This window comes from Gouania willdenowi, chromosome 24 (genome assembly GCF_900634775.1).
Source record: "Gouania willdenowi chromosome 24, fGouWil2.1, whole genome shotgun sequence".
Lineage (NCBI taxonomy): Eukaryota > Metazoa > Chordata > Actinopteri > Blenniiformes > Gobiesocidae > Gouania > Gouania willdenowi.
The window spans coordinates 10,812,385-10,832,940 of NC_041066.1; the positions used below are offsets into that span (position 1 = coordinate 10,812,385).

General features: G+C 38.1%; 1 protein-coding gene across 1 annotated transcript; it reads right to left on the bottom strand.

The window, feature by feature from the left end:
* Nucleotides 1-85: 85 nt before the first annotated feature.
* LOC114457754 (sorting nexin-3-like) lies at nt 86-19,349 on the bottom strand. The gene is given in 5 exon segments (XM_028439799.1): nt 86-783; nt 3,812-3,936; nt 6,418-6,465; nt 6,468-6,536; nt 19,143-19,349. Coding segments are annotated over 5 exon segments (510 nt in total). The 5' UTR covers nt 19,305-19,349; the 3' UTR covers nt 86-677.
* Between the last annotated feature and the right edge of the window lie 1,207 nt (nt 19,350-20,556).

Below are 20,556 nucleotides of genomic sequence, written 5' to 3' on the forward strand. Positions count from 1 at the left end.
TTACATTATCTAGAATTTTGTAAACTGAATTAAGTGATATTTCACACATGTCTGCTGAAAGATCAGAAAACAAATCCAAACATGATTTATATGTGAAGACGTTTCACTTATTTTTTTTATTGGAAAACCTTCAAAATAAACAAAAATGGCACAGCAGTATACAAATCTCATAATGCATATAGCCTGTAGAAATACTGCAATTTCCTCTGGTTTCTTACTAAAAAATTCACGGTGATAGCTGCTGCGCAGGTGCTCATTGGAAACATGTGCACGTGCATGTGTACATGTAAGTTCAGTTCTTAGTCGTAGTGAGCAACATGCCAGTATTGAAAGGAGGGTCACAAAGGCTGCGCGTACAGAGAAGGCTGAATGTAACTATATAAAATGTATAAATTTTTTATGACATTGAGCTAAATGATAAATACAAAATATATTTATGTTAGTGGCATTTCCAGACATATAGAGAAGTTACTTTCAACCACAGCCATGTGTTTGTGACTCCAATTATTAAACAAACACCAATCAGGAGAAGAATTTGAACAAAAAAACAGTGATTTACATTAACTTGAAAAGGGGCACAAAAAGGAGGAGGTGACCACCAAAAATGTTTGTTGGAGAGAAACAGTGATAAGAGCTTTGGGTTGTTGGGCAATGATGAGGTGAGCAGGGCTGTTCATTCAAGCTTGCCTGATTTTGGACGGGGTGTAGTTCTTATCCAGGGACTCGTCCTGAAGAAACATGTGCAGACATCTCTCGTTCTGAGCCAGAGGGTGACCGGCAACTCTGAAACACACAGCAGCAAAAACCATGTTTAGACTGGAGGAATATCTGTCCACAACATACAGTAATGCACTGCAATGAAGACAGGAAAGTCTTCAAACTAAAAATGTAAAAAGGACTTAATCCTCTTATAAGTTGATGAGGACAATAACCAACATTTTTTAAACTGTACCTTTTTTTTTCCATACTAAAGTTGTTCTTATCCAATATTGATGCCAGCGTGCCCAAAAAAACAATGACAAATGTAGATGTGTCAGAGTAACGTTATATCACGGGGAACCCCATAAACCAGTGGTTCTCATACTTTTTTTGGTATTCCCTACTTTGAACAAAGGTGAACTTTGAAGCCCCACCTGCACCCATTGCCCCCCATTTATAACCACACACGGAACAAGTACTGTAACATTATGTTTCATAATAAATCAAAAAAGCAAATTAAACTAAATACCTGCATAAAAAACAAATGCAATCAAAATACAGAAAATAATTTAATACAGTCTTTTCGGAGACAAAAACAGCAAAATGAAATGACTAATGAAAACTTTAGACTTAAATTAAACCACGTAGGCCATATCATCAAGGATCTAAAACGAGCACACAGCGCTAACATATGAAGACGGTGCAACTGCTAATGCTAACAAAACAATGACAGGGAGGTCTTATCATCACACTTTTTAGCATTATTTACAGCTTACCGAAGTGCTCTGTTCGTCGTCTCCAAAGATAGAAGGAATTGAACCCTCAATCGAACAAAGTCTTTCGGCAAAACCTTCTTATCTTCATCCTTGAAGTGTTTCGCGCACACAAAAATGACCTTACCCACAGATGTGGGTACATTTCCATGAAAAATAAAACTCAACCAGGCACTTTGCTGGGAAACGGTGTAATGAAGCGTGTGGGTTACTACATCGCACAACCAAACATTTTGATTTCTCCTCTCGTAACTTCTGCATCCTGGAGCTTGGACTACAAAATAAAAGCGAGAAATAAAAATGGCGGATTGCTCGAAGTGTTGGGCCTGGAGTCGATGTCCTAATTTGGCAGTTCCGCTGACGTTATAGTTCAAAAAAACGTAATAGAGAATCGAAAAATCGAAACAGATTGAAAAAATATGACCAAAACAGAATATAAAGATATCAACGGAGCACCTGAAGAGATTAATTTGAACTTTTCTGTGCTTCTAAACAATCTAAATATACATCAAAATGCATTTAAGGGCTAAAAAAGTGGATTTAGCATATGTCCCCTTTAATTGAATTTTTCTTAAATTTATCCTAATTGAGAATTCCTTTTCACTATTTGGTCATTTAAAGACAGTGATTACCTGAAGTTGACCATTAAAAATATTCTGTGTGGTCTTGGAGTGAACCTGAGCTTAAATCATCTCCTGTAATGCTTTAGAAGCTTTGTTAACTGGGTTAACTGAGCCACGGTGGGCGACCGTGGCTCAGGTGGTAGTGGGTCGTCTTCTGATCGAGAGGTTGGGGGTTCGATCCCAGTACCTGACTATGTGTCGAAGTGTCCTTGGGCAAGACACTGAACCCTAAGTTGCTCTCAGTGGTCGACTAGCGCCTTGCATGGCAGTCTGTCCCACTGGTGTGTGAATGTGAGAGTGAATGGGTGAATGTGCTGATATGTAAAGCGCTTTGAGACTGCTTCAGTGTGGTGATAAAGCGCTATATAAAATCAAGTCCATTTTTAACTTTACACAACTTACTAAAATTTTGTCTCAGAACGGAATCCAGTTGCATTTCATTTTAGTATTTTTTTTATTTCATTTTAGTTATTTTTTTTTTAGGGAGGGATATTTAGGTGTTTTGAGAGTAGAAGGTAAGCAGTTAACATCAATACATTTAATTTAAAATATTATGACCGTGGGACTGTAATGTCAGAGAGGCTTAAGCACAGGAAAATAGACTCTTTTAATGTCATTTCAGAAGACGTGCACACACACACAAAAAATCATTAACGTGAGTACACTAGAGCACCTGAGACCCAAATCATATCATAATTTAAACGGTAAACTACTCAGAAAAGCTCAAACGGTAAGATTTGTATCTTAACTTGTGATGGGAAATGTTCCAGGCAGAGTAAACATGAAAGAAATCTATTAAAAGGTCAAATAGCAGGGCAGTGAGCGGAAAGATTTATCATACTGACAACTTTAAATAGTCTATCATTTCTAAAGCGCCAAAGTAGTTTTGTTGTCTTTTTTTATTTTTTTGCCTGAAAATTTAAATAAATAGTGTCTCGCTCTTTTCTTTATTCTTACTTGTTTCGTGGCAACAATCATGTTTAATATCCCGAAATATTTCCTCTTCACAATGTGCGCAATCACAGATTAAAAGTACGCAGTGAGCCTCATTGGTCGGTATTAAATATGAACAATAAAATGATCAACAGCGCATTTTCATTGAAAGCAAACTGGGGAGAAACTCCTAATTACCAACGCATTCTCATATCCTTTAAAAATCCATTCATGGCTTTAATTTTCTCAACTGTCTTAGCTCACTTAGTAATATAATAGGAAACATTGATGCATTTGCACATGAAACAAAGATAATAGCCAAGTCTGCAATCAAAGCAAATAATTACAATCGCACTGTAACTTTTATTGTTTGACAGCTGGAAAATGAAGACGTGCTGCATGAGAAGTGCGCGCACACATCCTGGGGGAACCACGCGCTGTAATTTGAGTTGCAATTAACATAAATTACACATTAACAACAAAACAAAGGTGGGGAGAAGGATGTTGTGGAGGTGCACACTTAAGTACTCTTTGCTTGTTTTCGTCTCCTGCAAAAGTAATTCTGAGAGATTTAGGGAAAATAGGGAGAAAAACACCAGAGTTCACTTTGTTAACCACAAAGAAAAGTGAAAAAGTTGAATCTAGTTATTGCACAAGGTGCTGCATTGTTCTTTGGATGGAAAAAAAACTCTTTGCTGAGGTAAGAGCTGCTAGTAACTTCAGTAAAAAGTAGTTTTACCCTTCCAGCACACGGCAGAACAGGGTTAGCACCATAAGGCTTACTTGTTGAGAAACTGCTCCAGACCGTGTCGCCGCTCTTCAATAAAGGAGTCGTCAAATATGCCATTGTCCGCACGGAACGGGAGCTGCCGAATGAGAGCTTTCCCTGGAAGTGGCGGTACGACAACCTGCAATAGAAACACACAAACATACAGCGATTGGTTTATTGCTCTCAATCAACTTCATAGCAAATATGAAAACAAATATACAGGGTTCCTATAGCTTCAGTCAAATTAAATTTTAGACTTTTTATTGCCATTTGAACTTCACAGTAAACCCAAATGACACAAAAGGCCACATCATTTACATAGGGTTAGGGTCCATTTTTTCCAGTGCCTAGTGCAGATGTGCAACTTGCGGCCCCCAAAGTAATCACACAAAATGACAGTAAAATACGCAAAAGAAAAAAAAACAGACTAAAGTAATCAAAACCACTCAAAACACACAAGATGGCTATAAAAATGGCCAGAACTCTATGAAACAACAACAAAAACACAAACCATTAAAAGTCTTTAAGAAAAATCTTTGTTGCAAAGGCAATTTTCATTAAATGTACATTTCCCCATGTTGTTGAAAGTTGCTACAATTCATGACGAGCATCTGCACAAAGTCCCACTGTCACTGTTTTATAGTTTGTTCTGCTGTCGTGATTGGGCAATGTTACTGTAAATTATATATATATTTTTTAAATACAAATGTTACTATTTATTTTAAAATATGTGACTAATGACAATCATAAAACAAACTTATGTGTTAAAATTTAAGACATTTTAATGACAATTAAGGCCTTATTTTTAGATTCATGAATTTGAAGCCTTTAAAGATTTTTTAGGGATCTGCGGGAACCCTGATATAGTCTTTGAAGAGGAAACAAAACATTTTCACAGATAAATAAATCTGAATTCATGGGTAATAGAGCATTAATTTGGGCCCTATAATGACCAAATAAAACGGAATCAACTGTTAAACGTGGAAATTGACATAATGTGAACGAAACGCCATCATCGTTAGGTGAAGGTGCACCGCCGCCCTCCCGTTACCATTCCCGTGCTAAACTATAATGTTGAAGCGGCCGCCCGAAACACAGATTAAACCAGAGATTCTCAACTGATGGGTCGGGACCCAAAAGTGGGTCGCAAACCTTTACTGGGTGGGTCGCGGACAGCTGGTCAAAAAAAAAAAAAAAAAAATACTTAATAGCTCTCATATTGGACTTGTCTTTTATTTTGACAGGCATCATGTGAACTATATGTTGTCCAGGAAAATATATAGATTTACGTTTTTAAACAATAATAATAAAATATAAGTGTGTGTGTGTGTGTGTGTGTGTGTGTGTGTGTGTGTGTGTGTGTGTGCGTTTTCAACAGCTATTTTTGAAAAACTACATTTGGTTGGTTGAATTTAAAAAAAATAAAAAATAAAAAGACTGGTAAAATGTTGGTCCCAGGGTGAGACCAGTTGAGAACCGCTGGATTAAACTACCAAAAAACAGCGCAACTCATCACACACTCCAAAATATAGAGCCCACCAGCTTCAGAGTAACTTTTATGCGTCTCGTTAAGCACTGCAAACAGGGAGGGAGGGGCTTTCTCTGAAAATATGAGCAACATTTATTAGCTTCACCTGCTCAGAGTGTTTGAACAACATCTCACCAGTGCTACAAAAGATCTGTGGGAACAAGATGTCAGGGATTGTAGAGTCTGAAACATGGTAGGCTCATGATAACTTGATAGTTTCTAATACGGTAAAATTTTGTGGCCTCTAGTGGTGAAATAACTAATACATCCTTGTCTCCATTTATTTTTGTCTATCATTACAGTCTGGAATGAGTTGATCAATAAACCTGCTCAGATTCAGTAAACCATTGATCCCTGAGGGGAAATTAGGTGTAATTAATACTACTCTCATACATCTTTATATGACATATTAGTAGTCAGAATAATCCATGTCAGTATAACATATCTACCTTTACACATGGTTTTAAATCACATTTTTATTTTTGACAAACATTTTTGTTTAATTATGGTTTTCTTTTTTTTTTTGTTTCCTCACAAGAGTTAAGAATTAATATTTTCTGAAAAAAAAAAAAAAACAATCAATATTTCTTAAAAAGCAGAATTTTAAAAAAGTTATGTGGAAAACATAGAATTTGAAAAATAAAATAAAATTGAATTTATAGGGCCTCTATTAATATGTTAGTTTTGTGTTAACCTCATGCATGACTAACACTAACCCTCTCCATACATTGACAAGCCAAAATGACGGAACAGTCCAGAGTTTATACAGTAAACGCAAAAGTAAAACACGGATATTTTCTTGTAAACGAAATCTATTCTTGTTACAAATGCACATAATGTAGAACAAAGACTTCAGTGGGCTTAATCAAGGGCACTTGTGAGGGTTTCACGTCCCTTTTAATCATTCTAAGACCTTTCGAAGACTGAGGGAAAAAACAGAGTACATTTTTCGCTGTTTAACCACAGAGGTTTCAAACCACTTCCTTAAGCACTTTATTTCATCAACACGCGCTATTATGCTCAGTGTAACACACTGATTTGATCAGCGGAGCACATCGGCTGCTTTGTGTTGAGTTCACATCAGCGGCTCACCTTGCTTTCCCTCTCCAGCTCGGCTCGGAGCCACTCGAAGTCGCTGTACCAAGAAAAAACCATAAAAACCCGGCCCTCCGTACAGAAGACTCCTTCAGCTTGAAGATGGGCAGGTTAGTCTGTGGACCACACACACACACACACCTTATCTTTAACCATTGTAACACACAACAATTAGAGTAAACATCTGAAAGTTGTGTTTGACAAAGTTTCTTTAAGGTTCCTTGTTTCCATGTTTAGAAGGACTGTCATTAAATGTTCAGTCAACTAGCAAAGACATTTTATTTTTTAAACAACCAACGCGACAAATCACTTCCTGTTCGAGCTCTAACAGCATGTAAATGGTAAAAAGGAGCATCAAGCCTATTTCAACGTCTCCTTAATACTTGTTCCTCTGTCTTCTCAGCAATCATGTGCTCTGATGGTGCTTTTACGTTAAAATAACAATAAGTAAGAACGGCAGGGTCAGATGTATTTACTTACATGGGGTAATAGAAATGCTTGTGCGAGTCGGCTAGTGAGTTAATGTTGCTAAAGAAGGAAAAAGACATTGTGTAGGGCTCATAGATACATCAATCGAAGATCATTCGTAAAGACAGAAAAGGTTAAAATTGCCACTTTTGTTTTGCTCGCCACAGTAAACAGGTAATTGACATTGTCGGATAAATGTTGTGCATTGCATTGTGGGATGTGGAGTAGGGCTGAACGATTAATTGCAAGGGCTGCAATTTTTTTCTTGTCCTGTCTTGTACTGTCCTGTTAAGTTCAGAGAGTGTTTCAAGGGCCCATGTTAAGCTAAATCAACTTTTCTGTGCTTTAAACATCATAAAGTTCTAGTTGGGCTTCATACACATTCCCAAAGTGTTTTTTTCATTGATTCCCTCAATTGTTAGTTAGAGGGTGCTTTGCTCATTTCTTACTGCAGGGTGAGCCCAAACACCTCGCTTCAATTTGAAGACACGTTCCCACTTTGATGATGAATTTGATGCGGCACTGAGCTGGAGAAGCCGCGCCTCCAGGAAGCTCTCTGTCGTGATTGACATGTAAACAGACACGCCCACGAAGGTGAGCATTTCAGCGTCCTTCACGCAGTGCTATGTATGTATTTTCTACAGTCTATGTATGTACCGGTGAACACCCCACCCACACGATCTTGTTTTAAAGTTAACCAGAATTTCAGTCAGTAGCACAATGGCGCGTCTCCGAAATTCTCAGAAATGTCGGCATGAAATGCGTTTCCATGAGTTTCATGGATCAAATGAGCGCATATTAATATTCTACTTGGTCACGTTCTCACTTAAAATTATTTTAGAGCTTTCAATGGTGGCAAATTAACAGAGATATATTTAGCCTGAGTGTGCTTTCGCTTTTTGTCGTAGGTTCGAAATGCATCTTCGGAAACTTGGAAGTATACTTCAGTGGAAACAGTCACCATCCTAATCATACTAATAGTATATAGTCGACAGTATATACTTATTGAGTGTGTAAAGTATGTTAGTATGCAATTTTGAAAGCAGCCCGTCTTTATCAGATAAAAAATTAGCAGCTTTAAAAAGAAGTTGTGTGTTATTTACCTTCTTGATATGTTCATGGTATAGAAATCCGACAAGATAAAAAGTATAGAAAACGGCATGAATAAGTGAAAAAAAAAAGTGAGCAAAACTTAATCTTAGCTTCAGTTTTAGTATGGACCTTGTGTTTTTCCACTCCGACTTTGTTTAATTGTTAAAAAAAGAGACAAAGACTCTAAAGACTTTAAATTGAACCAAACTAAATAGAAAACTGGAAAGTGTCCTCCAGGCGAAAATGGAAATAAAAGTTCTCTTGTGTTTCGTTCACCAAGGTCTATCCCACTCAGAATGTTTTGCCATTTTATTTTATTTTTTTTTTTGCCTGCTCATGTAAGCTGATGCACAGATGTGTACACTGTTCTAAGTTGCTGTTGACAAGCACTCGAGAGTGAATTTTATATTGAAAAGTGGAGATGTTTTGACATTGACAGAACACTGAAGCAAACAGCACATTGCAGCACAATGCCAAACCTCTTCACTCGTCCTGACAGCACATGGCCATCCCGTGACAATGTGGAAACAAGGCGGGAGTGAATGAACGTTTCATTGGTAGGCCACATTCGCAGAAGGTCAGAATTCGTGGAGGGAGAATCAAAAGAGCAAAGCAATGGAGGTAGTAGGTGCAGCGTGAGCAGCAGACTGATCGATGAGCAGACGATTGCGACTGTGAGCAGTAACGGGGGTGGAGAGTTAACTAGAAAGAAGTAAATGGCTGAACAAAATAGAAATGAGGGGGTGTTTCTGCCTGTTGAAGGAAGAGCAGAGACACTTCATGTGCTATGACTAATTGAAGAGGAGGGAGACCAGGAGTGGTCTTTTCACTCTCATGGTCTCTCCTTTTTTGCTCTGTCCCCCTTTACTTCTCTTGATAGGCTAAAAAACAAGTCAGATTACCTGTCCTTGAAAGTCCACATGCGGTCATTCAACAAGCAAAACATGTATATTGGTTTAATTTAGTATTTGATTAAATCTCAAAATTGATTCCACCCAAGTTTGATGGAGAAGGTTCAACTCTATTGTTATAGTTATATTTTTTTTTCTAAAACACCCTTATGTCTGTCTAGAATACATTTACCAAACTATAATCATCATCTAGGGCACATGTGTCAAACTCATGGCAAAGGGGGCCAAATCCTGCCCTTTGGAGAATCCAATTCGGCCCACAGGAAAAAGTAAAAATGACAAAATACATGAATCATTGTGTGAATAAAACTCAATATTTGCAGGGGATCACAGTTTTCCTGGTGCTTATATTGCACGGTTGAAGTCATTTTTAATGTTACAGTAGAAAAAACTCAAAATTCATACAAAATCCTTAAATTTTCCTCAAATTATTAGATAATATTTCCCTTAATTAATTAGAAATTGGTCATAAAATCTGGGAAATTTAAAGTGAAGATCCAGTTGAGAGTGATATTTGTCACTTATTGCTGAAATATGGTCAGTTTCTTACATATTTTGTAGTTTATGTCTATGTAGAACTGCAAACAAGGGCACAATGTTGAAATTATTAATTTTCCTGCAAATAATCTGTGGCCCATTTGAGATCAAATTGCTCCCTGAACTAAAATGAGTTTGACACCCCTGATCTAGGGTAAATATAGGGCCAACCTTCAATTTTAAAATTTTTTCGCTACTTTCCATGGAAAGTTTCCGCCTTTGAAAGTTCCTGGAATTTTACAAAATAATGTTTTTATTTATTGTATAATTTTGAATTGATGCTAATATTCATGTTTTTGATATGACAGTCATTCAAAATTACTCCCAAATGGTAAATTTGAGCCTCGGATATTTATGAACAGCTTTTTGAGAACTGGCTAAAAACTTAACTTTCACTAAAAAATAATTGCGAACCTACTTTCAGAATTTAAAGTACAAGCATTGAAAGCTACTGTATGCTTGTTCAAAGCTGCTGAAAATGAATACATCTCTGCCACACTCCTTTCCCTACAGGTTTTATGCGACTCTTCAGCCATGAAAATGTCTCTTTCCCATTTATAACAAGTTCTCTCCAGGTGAAGTCTGTGAGCCCTTCGCTGCTCTTTCATAGGTCACCGGCGAAGTGGATTATTTTAGCTTTATCGCCCCAGTGCTCCAGCATTAACTGCTCTCGAGGTTCACCACGGTCTATTCCTGCTGCGTCATGTTACCTCACAGCATGGAGCACCACAAAGTTAATCCTCACCACAACAGATCACAGTTACAGGTAATCTGCCACCGCAGTGACTCTAATCCCATCATGTGCACACAGAAAACACTCCAACAAGGCGCAGGCTCCCACTGACTCACATGAGGAATGCACGCACAGGTGTTAAGTACACAATCCGACCAGCCGCACAGTTAACAATTAGAATATAATAGTCCTAGGCGTTCAAACCTGTTTGCACACATGAAGTCGAACCTCGGGACAAAACAGCGAGCAGGGAGAGCGTAAGGAAAGAAAGTCACCTGGCCTTTCAGTTGCTTCAGCCTCTCCAACCCTGTCATTAAGAGATTGGCCTCGCAGGACACGGGGAGGAGTGAGAACGACACAAGTGAAAAATGAGAGGTCTCACCCACTTGTTCTCTGTTCCACAAACACACACAAAGAGGCGGTATGTGAGCGCTCTACGAGTCAAAGATCAGGTTACCTTGGCCTCTGTTCTCTTCACGGCTGCTTAGAGGCCACAAGTCTCAACTTACTGGCCTTTGTAACTGGAAAATCCAAGCAGAGCCAGTGGGACTCTAAAGAAATGTATATTTCATGGGGGCGGAATCAAAATAGTATCTTAAAAATTTCATTTATTCAGACAACTTTTTTCAGGATATCTACTTTGATCTCCTGATATGTTTTGACTGTCAACTGTCAGTCTTCCTCAGAGGCATATGCTGATTGCTTTGATGTGTCCTTATGAGTAGGGATGCACCGAAAATCGAAAATGAGACAACAAAGGGCGAAAACCAAAACACCAAAATAAATTATTCAAATGATTAGTCCCATTGTATTTATCGCTCTAAATGTGAACCAACCTCACTAATATTAAAACATTGCAATTGTATAAATTAATACTAATGCTTCAAAAAATAAATCAATTAAACATGTGAAAATATTTATTTAGCACTGAAATTCCAACAATGCACAATATAAAATAAAATAAATAAATAAAACGTTAAACTTGACCAACTCACATTAAATATTATAAAGGCCTATGACTGACTGGGCTGCTGAAAGACAGTCAAATTAAATATGTTCTCTCATTAAAACACAAATTGCATTGAAGTTCGTAATGAAAATCAGCTTCTTAGTAGGGATGCACCGAATATTCGGCCACCGAATATTGCAAAAAAAGCGACATTCGGCCTTCGGTTTAGTGAGTTGAAAGCAAGACCGAAAAGTAGCATGTGACGCAATGATGCAATCTAACAACGTGCAGTGATTTTGAGTCGGGAAAGTGTGAGCGTTGCTACAGAACCAGCACCAGCAGCTCCTCCTTTCCACACAACACACAGCCAGACTCTCTCCTTCCCGCTTACCGCTCTCTGTCACCGCGTAAAAGTTGGAAACAGTCTATTTCCACAACCGAGTTCGTTGTTAGCGCTGTGAGCCACAAATCTGTAAACATCCTCAACTTTTTCTCCTTACACTACACCGACTGTCGCTACATAAACTGGTGTAGCATTAACACGGAGTGCTAACAGCTGATGTGTGTGGGTCCGTGGCTCCAAGAAGTGACTCCCAACATGATTGGCAGCAGAAAAACTAGTGCAGTTTGGGCATCCAGTAGTGCAGTTTGCATTTACATGTATGGCAATAAAGTACAATATATATTCTATATTAAACAGCAGTGTTTGTTTTAGCTATAAGATAGTTGGAGAGGGAGGAGCTCACATTGTAGGAGGTGTGTTAGGTGACGTCACCTACCAACGTGGGCAAAATCCAACTCGCCCATTTGGAGCGGACTTTGTTTTTACAAAATGTGGAATAACAAGGGAGGGAGGAAACAGAACTTTTTCAACTTTGACCCTCTGAATGAGGCTAAAGGAATGTATATCACTGTAGCAAAACCATTAGAAAGTGATTTTTTTCATCATACCTCACCTTTAATGCACTTTAGCTTTTTTTGGATGCATGTTTTGTTTTATTTGAAGGCCTAATATAAATGAAAAACTTTGTTGTGCTTTTTATGAAAATCAAAGACTACTGGAATATTTAAAAAATGTCATAATATTCAATAAACATTTACTTTCTTTGAAGAAAAAAAACATGTCTAAAATTGTATTCTTGGCTATTTATGCACTATTTAAAAAAATAGTGAAAAACTTAAAAGCATTCGATATGCGGCCAAGCGTTGATATTTTATTCGGCTTCGGCCTCAAATTTTCATTTCGGTGCATCCCTACTTCATGGCTTTATTTATAATCCAAGCATGTTCTTGGATACGCACACGCTCTGTGCTCCGTGTGCTTTAATTGCGGCGCGGATCATTTCGTGTCGACCAAAAACCAAAAATACTCTTTTGGGCCATTTTCAGCCAAAAAGGTTCGGTGGCAGAAATTTTGGTGCAAAGACAAAATTAAATTGCTGGAATTATTATGCGGAATCAAAACAGGACAAATAGGTGACATAAATCATCAAATTCTGAGAAGTGAAGAAGAGGAAGAGAAACAAATAATGAATCTAAATGGGGGAAAAAAAAGACCAAAAAGTAGGCGGTACCTCCTTCAAATAAGACTTCCTGTCTTCAGCATGTGATTCCTAACGTGTGGGGGACAATGCCACAGTCTCATTGAAAACGGGCTGAAAAGAGACAGAACCCTTAAAATACAGAGAGACATAAAGAAAAGAAAGAATTAAAGGGAGAGGGGACAAAGATCACTCATCTCCTGAGAGAATAGTTCAAGGCCACCGTGCATTAGCTTTTAGTAGGATGGATTAAGTCAGGTTTGAGTGTGTGCATCCTAAACCTCCCCCATGCCCCGTTCTTACCCCTCCCGTACGGACCCCTTTCAGAATAATGGCATTAAAAATGGCAACACAATACTATCTCATTGCATCATATTCCAAAATGGGGGGAAAAAGGCTGGGAACAAAAGCTCAGGGGCTATGGGTCTGTTGCTCTCGCCTCTCCATGTACTCTCTTATGCTCTCCAACTCATTCCCTCGCTTGCCGGCTTCTGTGGCCTGACAGCCTACCCTCTCTGCGACTCGCCTAGCTGGCAAAAAGCTGCTTTGTTGCCATAGTATCAACTCCCACTTTTGATACTGTCATTTCAAGTAGGATATGGTAGCCTTGATACAATATGTTCCCTATTTCCATTAAAATAGTTGTCGAAGAGGATGCTGTAGACTTTGGATTACACTTGACTGTGCCTGACAAGCCCTAACCCTCCTCCTCCTCCACACACACACACACACACACTCTCTCTCACATCTCTCCCCGTTTTATTAATGACCAAAGGCTCCCACCCTAGTGCCCAAATGGAAAGAAAAAGAAAGTGAGAGGGAAAAGCTATGGGAGAGGAGCAGAGGAGGGGTGGAAGACTGAGTGAGACTGAGAGACAGAGCTATAAGAGCTCTTTTATGTAGTTCTATCCATAAACAAAGTGAGATCCCAAAGTTCGCTGCACTGAATGTGCTCTCAGAACGAGATGGGAACAAACTAAAAACAAGAAGATTTGACAATGCCCATTACACCTTCAGTTCTCTGACACACACACACACACACACACACACAAATACACTAACAGGGTGCTGCCGCAGAAAAACACCAAAAAAGAAAATAAATTCTAGATACATTTGAGAAAATTAAGGGATTTAAATAAGAGCATGACATCACACTTTAAACATCTACTCAGACCAAATGACACGTTGACCTTCTGAACTACAGTTATTTTCCATTAATTTCATAAACAACTAACTAGAGGATGTGTAATAACCATATTGGGTTAAAGAAAGAGTGACCCATTCCCCTGCTGCAGACTCGTCCAAAGCACAGCTTGCTTGTATAACTTTGTCGTAACAATAACTGTGTAACTGATAAGTCACTGTGGCCAGACGAATAAAGCATGCAGCCCCTTTTTTTTTTTTTTTACCCGTGCATTTATAAATAAATAAATCCATAGTAATCACTATATCAACTGACTGCACACAGATGGGAGTGAAGAGAAGAAGACTGGCAAAAAGGTGGCTTACTGCCCTCCCATGGGTGGGGGTATGAGGGTGAGGATGGGCAATAAACGCTCCAGCTCCCCCCACACATCCTCGCCCGTTTCATTCTTCTCTTCTTTTCTCAATGAGGGGATTAGGCAGAGTCTCCCAGTACAGGCACAAGAGCTCAATCTCAATGTCAGCATGACTCTCAGGACAGCAGTGAGAGCCGGAGAAAGGATTGTAAACATCAACCGTGTAAAGTAAATAGATGGCAACATTAAAATAACTGAAAATATTCTCATTGTGAGTAAAACTCCAACTATAGAAAAAACCGTGAAAAAGAAATAAAACTGGAGGAGACGAGCAAAGCTAAGTTGAGAGCACATTTTTGGAGAAGTAAAGGATGAGGAGCTTCTACTGTGGTCTTATGCAAAGCAGGGTCACTCTGGGCTATGGGGTGCACAATAATGCTGATTACACGCATATGCTAATTATTACATGCTAATCAAGTACTGTAGCCTTATATTAACTCGAAATGGCATCCCTACTTTCAACCCACTTCTTTAAGGTTAAGAGCAATGATGAAAGTCTTTAGGGCTGCAATCCACTTCACACACTGCAGGCCCCAAACTATTAGGGTGTCAGTCAACTATGATAACTATTTAGAAAAAACAGCTCTTTTCGCTCTGGCAGCTTTACACGATCAGGATTTTTGGGGCCGATCACCGATTTTTAGTTGGATGTCTAGAAAATGTGACAAACTGACAAATACGTCAAATTTTACTGATATTTCACTTCAAAATTTCACGCTACGTGTAACAGTTGGTCTCGTGATCATGTTATCCTGTGATTGCAAATGCATGCAGAGCTTCATCTGAAGCGTGTGTTTATTAATGTGTTGTGATGAACAAGCGGTTCAGATTATTAATATGACTGCATTCAAATCTAAAAAGAGACCAAATACAAAGACAGGCTCATCTGTTGGTGTATTAGTACAAATGGTGATGTGTTTACCTGGTGACACGCCGCGGCAGAGGCATTACATCTCCAATCACACGGTTGTGCAGGATTTTGTGCTAAACATGAGGGTGATTTGCTGGTAGTTAAAGGTTTCACAAATAATGTTATGGGACCAAAGTACTCCCAGCTGCAGGTCAGAGCAGAAAGGAGACCGCGTATGTGCTCTGCTGCGCTTTGTGGCTGTTCTCTGCATTACTCCATGGAGTAACATGAGAACCTTGTGTTTGCATCTGTGTAAAACACATGGATAAAATATAAAATACACTAATAACTTTGCTTTTCCCAGTTGAATTTGCACAGTTACAGTCTTAATCTTTAACAGTTTAAAGAAACAGCTTTCAAACACTATGTTTTAAACAGCGACTTCCCACGGCTGACATTGAGCAGAAAATATTAACTTTTAAAGAGCTGAGGCGAATTACTCAAAGGTAAGTTTAGTAGATTTACTGCTTCACGTCAAAGTGATGGACGGTAGCTTCAATCTCTGGAGGAAGGAAGCAGTATTCCTGTGTGGAGACTTCCCTGAACAAACATGCGTGTGTGTTCATAGGTGTAAAAGTTCTCTTATACATCTTACATAATGCTCTTATTTCCATGTATCTTGGTTTTCTAGCAGCTTTAAAGTTAATATAAATTATTCAGCTTTGACTGATTTCTCAATTTCTCAGAAAAGTAAAGTTTTCGCTTTTCTTGCAAGATTTGGAGTTCTTCCTCCTGAGTTGGAGGAAGGAAGTGAGTACGGGGGGAGATGGTGAAACTAGACAGGATAAGGCACCACACTGTATCCTGCCTACACCTCCAAAGAAGCTGACGCATTGAATCCTTTCTAAATGAGTCTATGAAAATACAGAGCAGATAAACATAAAGCTCTAACTTCGCTCACTGCCGTTATCTGGACTTTGCAGTCAGAAAAAGGGAGTGTGATGAAACAGAGGCTGTATCTCTGCATTAAGTACACGCTATGTACAAGGGTAGAGCTATTTCTTACTCAAATATTTAGAAGTGACGCTTTGTCTAGTTTTTTGTTTTAAATGCATGTGCAGCAGATATGTAGTTCATCCAGAAAGTTTTCAACCCCCTTCACTTTTTCAACATTTTGTAATGTTAGAGCCCTTTTCCAAAATTCTTATTTTTTCTTGTCAATCTATTTGCAACACCCTATAATGAAAAAGTAAAAAAAAAAAAAAAAAGTTTATTAGGATTTCTTACCTCTTTATAAAAAAAAAAAATCTAACTGAAAAGCCACATGTACATAAGTATTCACACCCTTTGCGATGACACTCAATACTGAGCACAGATGCAACGTTTCCACTGATTATTGTTGCAATGTTTCCACAACTTGACTGGAGCGCACCTGTGGTAAATTCTACCCATTTAACTTGCTTTGGAAATGGACACACCTGTCTATATAAAATCCCACAGCTGACTGGCAGAGCTTCAGCATTACTCTGAGCAAATGGGAGAACCTTCCAGAAAGACAACCATCAGTGCAGCACTTCACCAATCAGGCCTTAATAAAAAAGTGGCCAGACGGAAGCCTCTCCTCAGTAGGTCTGAGCCGATAAATCAATTAACCGGATGGTAAATGAAAATGAACTCAGTAAGTTTGCCGGCCTCGGTATATTGCCATATTCAGGCGAATTTGGAGCCACACCTGTCGGCTGCAGAGGCTAGTGTTAGCAACAGATATAAAACAGCAGATAACTCAGTCAGTTCCAATAATTTCTCAGTGAACCTGCAGCATAATTACTCTAAAATAGTATACCACCACCAGGCAATCTTAGATTTAGGTAAATCAAACAATTATAGTCCGGTAGATGCGGCAACTCTGGACCTGCTACGTAGCTTCTGATTAATACACCGGCTACATCCAGCAGCCTGTGAAGCAGCGGAGCCTCCTCCCGATGAAAGCGGTGTGATTGGAAGCAGAAGCAGGGATGCCGAGCGGGGCTAGCAACCAAGCTAAGTCTGACCCTGGATTTTCACTGGATGCATATCTGCACTGAAACTGCTGCGCTGCGTGACTTCAGCAATCCCCAATGCCTCCGGTTTTGCAGCGCATCTGTTGCAGCAAGCAGAGGGCAGCAAGGACTCATTAGATCCTGCTAATTCATGTGTAATCCCACAATACATATGTGTGATTCAACTATGAATAAATGCAATATTTATATGTGAAATATGATTTTAAAAGTGCTCGAATCGGACCAACCATGGTATCAAACGGAAAGATCTGGTCGCAGCAGTTACGGTGCAAGTGATACCTGTTAAAGAATGTACAACTATATACCTGCTCTGTGCCTAAATGTTTAATATTTATTGCAAGTGCAATTTTGTTTTTTGAGAGATACTTGATAAACCATTTTATGTATTGCTTTGGTTGTGTGTGGTTTTGCATTTGAGGTGTTTTTTTTTTCTTTTCTTAACAGTGACAGGGTCAATATTACTGTTTTTGTTTAATATTTATTAAAGTACAATTTTTTTTTTACTAACAGAGACTGAGTCCATTTTATTTTAATTGTTTTTTATTTGTTTAAAATATTTATAGGTTCTTGACATTCCAATTACAATGGTAAAAAAAATACTAATGAGAAATACAAGTTGACTGCATTTGAAAGGGTGTACTTGCATTATTATGACATGTTATCATTACATTAGTGGTTCATTTGGTGTAAAAAAAAAAAAGTCGACAATAATATCGTTTATTGGCAATAATTTGTGGGACAATATATTGTCCAGCAAAATCTGTTATCGGCCCAGGCATAATCCCTACAGTCTCCCATGCACCGATCAAAATGCACCAAGAACACAATCCCAGTCATTTAATGGATGTGTTCATAGATGTACTTTGTACCACGATGTTTGCTGATTGTGACACGTCGTGCACATGATCACTCAGCAGGTTCACCACCCTGCCCATCCCACAGTCAGCATCATGTAAAACACAAGCATACAACTCTGCTAATGATAACTGATCAAAGGGTTGATAATATCCTTTGAACCTGACATCAGGTTTGTTACAAAGTATTAAAATAAACATATTCAGAACACTTGCAAACAGGTGGAAAACTTTTCAGTGAATGTCCAAAGGAATTAAAGCTTGAGAATCTTGGGAATAGTCAAAAATACAACATTTTCATTGGAATTAATGAGAAATAAGGAATAATTTTGAATAACAGATGCTGACATTTTAGATAAAATATATTTTCCCAACTATCTTTAACATCCCTGTAAAGAACAGACGTTCAATCTGGAAATATGTGTGTGGTTTTTTTTTTTTGTTTTTTTTGCAGTACTTTTGAGTGGATGTTAATATTTGTGTTTGGATGTGATACAATTATTCAAAAATACTCCCAAATTCTGGTTAATTCAAATAAATTATTCCCGTGAAAAGTCACAAAATTCCTGTGGAAATTTACAGTAATATTTAATTGAACTACGTTTTACTTGTACTTGAGGATTTTATGCATCACTTATTTGCATTTCTACCTGAGTACAATTTCAATCAAGAAACATAACTTCAACTTAAGTAGGATATATCAGTACTCTACACCTATGTTGGTAGTAGTGAGTGGGTCTGTAAGCTAATGTAAACAAATTATCTCACGGAGAGATAGCAACATGCTAACTTCACTTATAGTGTTGTTTATACAGCGTGTCAACATTTTGAGAAGACGTGGTGTCCAATGTGTGGTTAAATGACACGATTCAGGATATATAGTTAGTTACTAATATCCTGGATTAGATGAGAAATGGGCGTAAAGCAAACACCGTTAGCTACAGGAATGTTAAAATCCCGTTAGCATTAAGAAAGCTCACATGTTTCCCTTATCCCTTAAACCCGTTTAATCGTAATGACACTGACGCTGGTGTTGTATGATCACCGCGCACACACAACAACACTCCATATATGCCTGAACACTGTTCTAATAAACATAATTTATCGATTACCGACTGATTCAGCTAGCATATAAGCTAACGTCAGTGTGTTTGTGGTGGACGCTCACCTTCAGCCTGACTTCATACGTAGTGTATCTGTTTCTGCCCACACCGATAGTTTCAGGGTTGCTCACGTCGATTTCCAGAAAATTACTCGGGGGTCCGTAAGCGTCGTTAAGGTTCTGAGGCTTCGTGAACAGCCTTCTAGTATCAGCTATGGTATCAGCCATTTCTGCCCTGTTCTTCTTAAGCAGCTTGGAATGAAGTGAAGTTACCTGAAATCACAAACATACACTATCCCTCATTTTCTTTTCAAACGAAAATGCACTACGGAAAAAAATGCTTGGATATTTAAGCAAATTTCCCAAAACAAACATATTTTAACAACATATTCAAACACTCATGTGCAATATAGGATTTAATCTTATTTGAATAGATGCTGCCATATAAAAACTACATACAAGGTCTAAGCAATGCTTTTATTTTGAAGGGACACTCGATCGGTGCTGGTGTGTTTGTTACTGTAGTAAACTTGACAGGTCAAAGTAGCTGAACTTCCGATCAGCTGAAGTTCAGCTGACGCTCTTTGACCACCTGCTGCACCGTGTTTTTATAACCATAACGGCTACAATCATTCATACATTAAACACTCGTGTGTTTATTCATAATCTTCAATCACAATCGATTTTCAGCTAAGAGTCGAAGATGTAATTAGATATGAAGTGTTCAAACATCCTTTTCCAGGACTGTCATGCATCCGGTCAGAGTGTCAGGTGATGGAAAAGACAAATACTTATTCAGAAAAATAGAGAACGTCAGTGGACCACAGGTAAATATTAAACATACAATCAAGAGTAAGAGTCACATGTCTGGGACATTGTTTAAAGCATGACACCAGCTTTGCACATGTGTCAAACTATGGCTCAGGGGCCAAATCCAGCCCATTTGAGCATCCAATTTGGCCCACATGAGAAATGACAAAGGACAGCGAAAACATGAATCATTGTGTAAAATACCCAAATAAATTATGTAGAAATTTGTCACAAAATGAAGGTGTTGCTTTGATGTTGTCAGTTCCTTACTTTACATATAATTTATAGAATATATAAATATGGAAGTACAAATTAGGTCACATTAATGTTGAAGTTACCTGTTTTTCCATCTAAAATATGCAGCCAACTTGAAATCAAACTGGTCTATATATGGAGGACCCTATAGAAACCAAATGTTAGATTAATTCATAAATTCATACATTCTTTATTATTATGAATATGTTTTATAGTAACAATAGCGTTAATATACATAAATTAATTACATATTATTATTACATACATATACAAATACATAACTTAAATTAAAAGTACATTTTCAATGAAATTGTCTAGTTTCTGTTGTGATGCTTCAAATGTATGATATATTTATGATATAATCATAAATAGTGTTTTTTTCCCCCACTACACAATATTGAAACATGTGCATATA